We start from the raw sequence: 3,113 nt of genomic DNA, 5'->3' as shown, positions 1-3,113 counted from the left end.
CACTCTCCCACCCTCTGAAACATCTCCCCTATTCTAGGAGTAATGCAGTCTGTACTACGAGGGGGGGAAAAAAAAATCACCTGACAGGCATTGACAATGAAGGAGTCTTTGTCTAGTTACCCTAGGCTCTCTGTAGTTGGTGGAGAGAAATGCAATTTTGGGATGAATTTTTAAGCACTGATTTTAAACATCCAACTCGAGATGAATAATGAGCAAGACTTCACCTTCATTGCCTCAAGCTAATGTGGAATTTGCTTCAACTAACAATACAGAGCTCTACAGTCACGTTTTTTAAATTTGTGGATGCAGGTTATCCAGACCTGCTCATGGAAGGTGCAGAGCATCAGCAGCAATTCCGTAAGGTCTGTCTTTATTGCTGGAATGTACTCATGAAAACGTTGTTGACACTCTTAAGCCAAGTTGACCCAGCCTTAGCTTTATTTATATAGGAATTCTAGCTGTCTAACAATTTATTTTTTAACATAACCACCTACATTACTTCTGGCTGATGTCATCTTCTAAAGTTGTAGCTTTTAATTTAAGGCTGTTTTCATCAATTTCTCCTGTCTGCTTTTCCTACTTAATGTGGGTAATGGCTGTTTTCAGTTGGCAAATACACTTAGAATTCGAATGAATATGATACGATGTGTGTAATCAAGTAATGAAATACTACCTGCTGATATGTGATTAGATTATTATTTATGACTGCTTATAGGTCAGTCCACTGTGTCAACAAAATGTTACCACAGCCTATGGTTATGCTGCAGTTGTATGATATTGCCTTTATTTTATACCACATGCTCGATGGTATTTGTTTCCCGTCTTGATTAATCTTAGTTTTGTTTATTTGTCTTGTTTTAGGTCAGACAATTAAAACACGACAATGGATTGGGGAGCTCTGCATACCATTTTAGGAGGTGTAAATAAGCACTCCACCAGCATCGGGAAGATATGGCTCACAGTCCTGTTCATCTTCCGTATCATGATCCTGGTTGTGGCTGCAGAGAGAGTCTGGGGAGATGAACAAGATGACTTTGTCTGCAACACACTGCAACCCGGTTGCAAGAATGTTTGCTATGATCACTTTTTCCCCATCTCTCACATCAGACTCTGGGCCCTGCAGCTGATCTTTGTTTCCACACCTGCGCTGCTGGTGGCCATGCATGTAGCTTACAGGAGGCACGAGAAGAAAAGGCAATTCAGAAAGGGAGACCAGAAATGCGAATACAAGGACATTGAAGAAATCAGGAAACAGAGGTTTCGTATTGAGGGCTCCTTGTGGTGGACGTACACCAGCAGCATCTTCTTCAGACTGGTCTTTGAAGCAGTCTTCATGTATGCGTTTTATTTCATGTACGATGGGTTCCGAATGCCTCGCTTAATGAAGTGTAATGCTTGGCCCTGCCCCAACACAGTAGACTGCTTTGTTTCTCGACCTACTGAAAAGACGGTGTTTACTATTTTCATGATTGCTGTGTCCAGCATTTGCATTCTTTTAAATGTGGCAGAATTATGTTACTTACTGGTAAAATTTTTCCTCAGAAGGTCTAAAAAACCTGTAAATCCAAAACATCACCCCAACCATGAGAATAAGGAAGAAACCAAACAAAATGAAATGAATGAGTTAATATCTGATAGCTGTCAGAACACAGTTATAGGATTTTCAAGTAGCTAAGGTGGTGTCAGTGCTGGTGTTCACTCTTTTTGGAGTGAATGTTCTGTTTAAAGGCTGCAAATGAAATTTGTTATATGAAACAATTTAAGTTGGGGGAGACTTTGATACGTAGTGTCAGGTGTCAATTATGCACGTCAGGGCAGCCTAAACATGTGAAAATTGTGTGAGGATTAAATAGGAAAGTGTATCTTCCTATGAGTAACCTTACAAGCTGACTATGACAAGTGGGAAGCCCACTAATACCTTCATGCTGACACAGCTCCTGAAAACTACATGCAACGGCAATAAGAACAAAATTCCAAGCTAGATATTCTAGTATTACAAAATGTTTTGTAATAGGGATAGTTTTTACTTGTGAACTGACAATTAAAATATTTTTCTAAAATCTAAGGTTCCATTTTACTTAAGGTGTTTATAGTACGCAACTGACTGTGTTTTGTTTCTTAACCAGGCGTATGCAGATGAACCCTGTAATACCGTATTCATAGGGAGGAGACAGCGATAGGCTACATCTTCACCGCCTTGCAGGCGCTGCTTGAGTCCGGACAGGTAGCTCGAGAGACTTGCATACACACTGCTGGCTGTAGGGGAAGGTGTGTGAAAGCCCACCATGTGTAGTGTGGATAATTGAGGTAGCTAGGTCCTGAGTGCCAAGTCATGCCTAAAACCAGCATGACAATATAAATAGAGCCTAAGTAGACTTGATTTAAACATCTAGCAGTCCTGGTAATCTTATCGATCTTTTAATTGCATACTACCAATTTTATAGCAACATCCATAACTTTATGTAAGTGTTTATTTCTCTAATGTATTAGCTCTATTTGTTTCTTTATGCTATATCACATCATGGAACTTCTTTGGTTTTGATTTGTTTGCTTTTTTTGTGGTAGACCGATGGTGCTGTTATGAAACTAGGGGCTCTTTGGTTTGAAGGACTTGGAAAATTATCACTGGAAACAGAACAAGTCTTCTTAATAAAAGGCAAACACTTTAATCTTTCTCAATGAAGTGAGAGTCTCTATGTGAATGCTAGTGAGATCTTAAGCAGGACCAGTGCTTATGAAAAACTGTTTCCAAGCAGGGACTTCACATCCAAAGTGCGTATAGCCCATACGCACCCCTCATTCCCAGCCGGAGCAGTGATGCTGTCCATACGCTAATGGAGGCACACGTGCAGCTCTTGAGCGCGGGGGAGCCTGTGCTTGCGGGAGGGGTATGCTGTTGAAAGCAGGGGATCCTGAGGGTCAAAGAGGTGGGTGTAGTACAAAACCCTAGCTGTAGTGTCTTGTGTGTGCTTCCTATTTTGCGTCACTTCTCGCCACGATACAAATGTCGTGGACACACTGAGCTCAGCAGAGTTGTGCTCTCTTTTTTTTTTTTTTTTTTTTCCTTCTCTTTGGATTAGCCTCATTTGTTTTTGTATCATGGAGCTACTCTT

General features: G+C 40.8%; 1 protein-coding gene across 1 annotated transcript; it reads left to right on the top strand.

The window, feature by feature from the left end:
* Positions 1–883: 883 nt before the first annotated feature.
* LOC309603645 (gap junction beta-6 protein) lies at positions 884–1,675 on the top strand (the record flags this gene model as incomplete). The annotated part of the gene is made up of 1 exon (XM_082337665.1): positions 884–1,675. The coding sequence occupies one exon, from the start codon at positions 884–886 to the stop codon at positions 1,673–1,675; it is 792 nt and encodes a 263-aa protein (XP_082193791.1).
* Positions 1,676–3,113: the final 1,438 nt, after the last annotated feature.

The sequence above is a fragment of the Platalea leucorodia genome (genome assembly GCF_965183815.1).
Source record: "Platalea leucorodia genome assembly, chromosome: 2".
Taxonomy (NCBI): domain Eukaryota; kingdom Metazoa; phylum Chordata; class Aves; order Pelecaniformes; family Threskiornithidae; genus Platalea; species Platalea leucorodia.
This window is presented reverse-complemented; position numbering and strand designations above follow the sequence as displayed.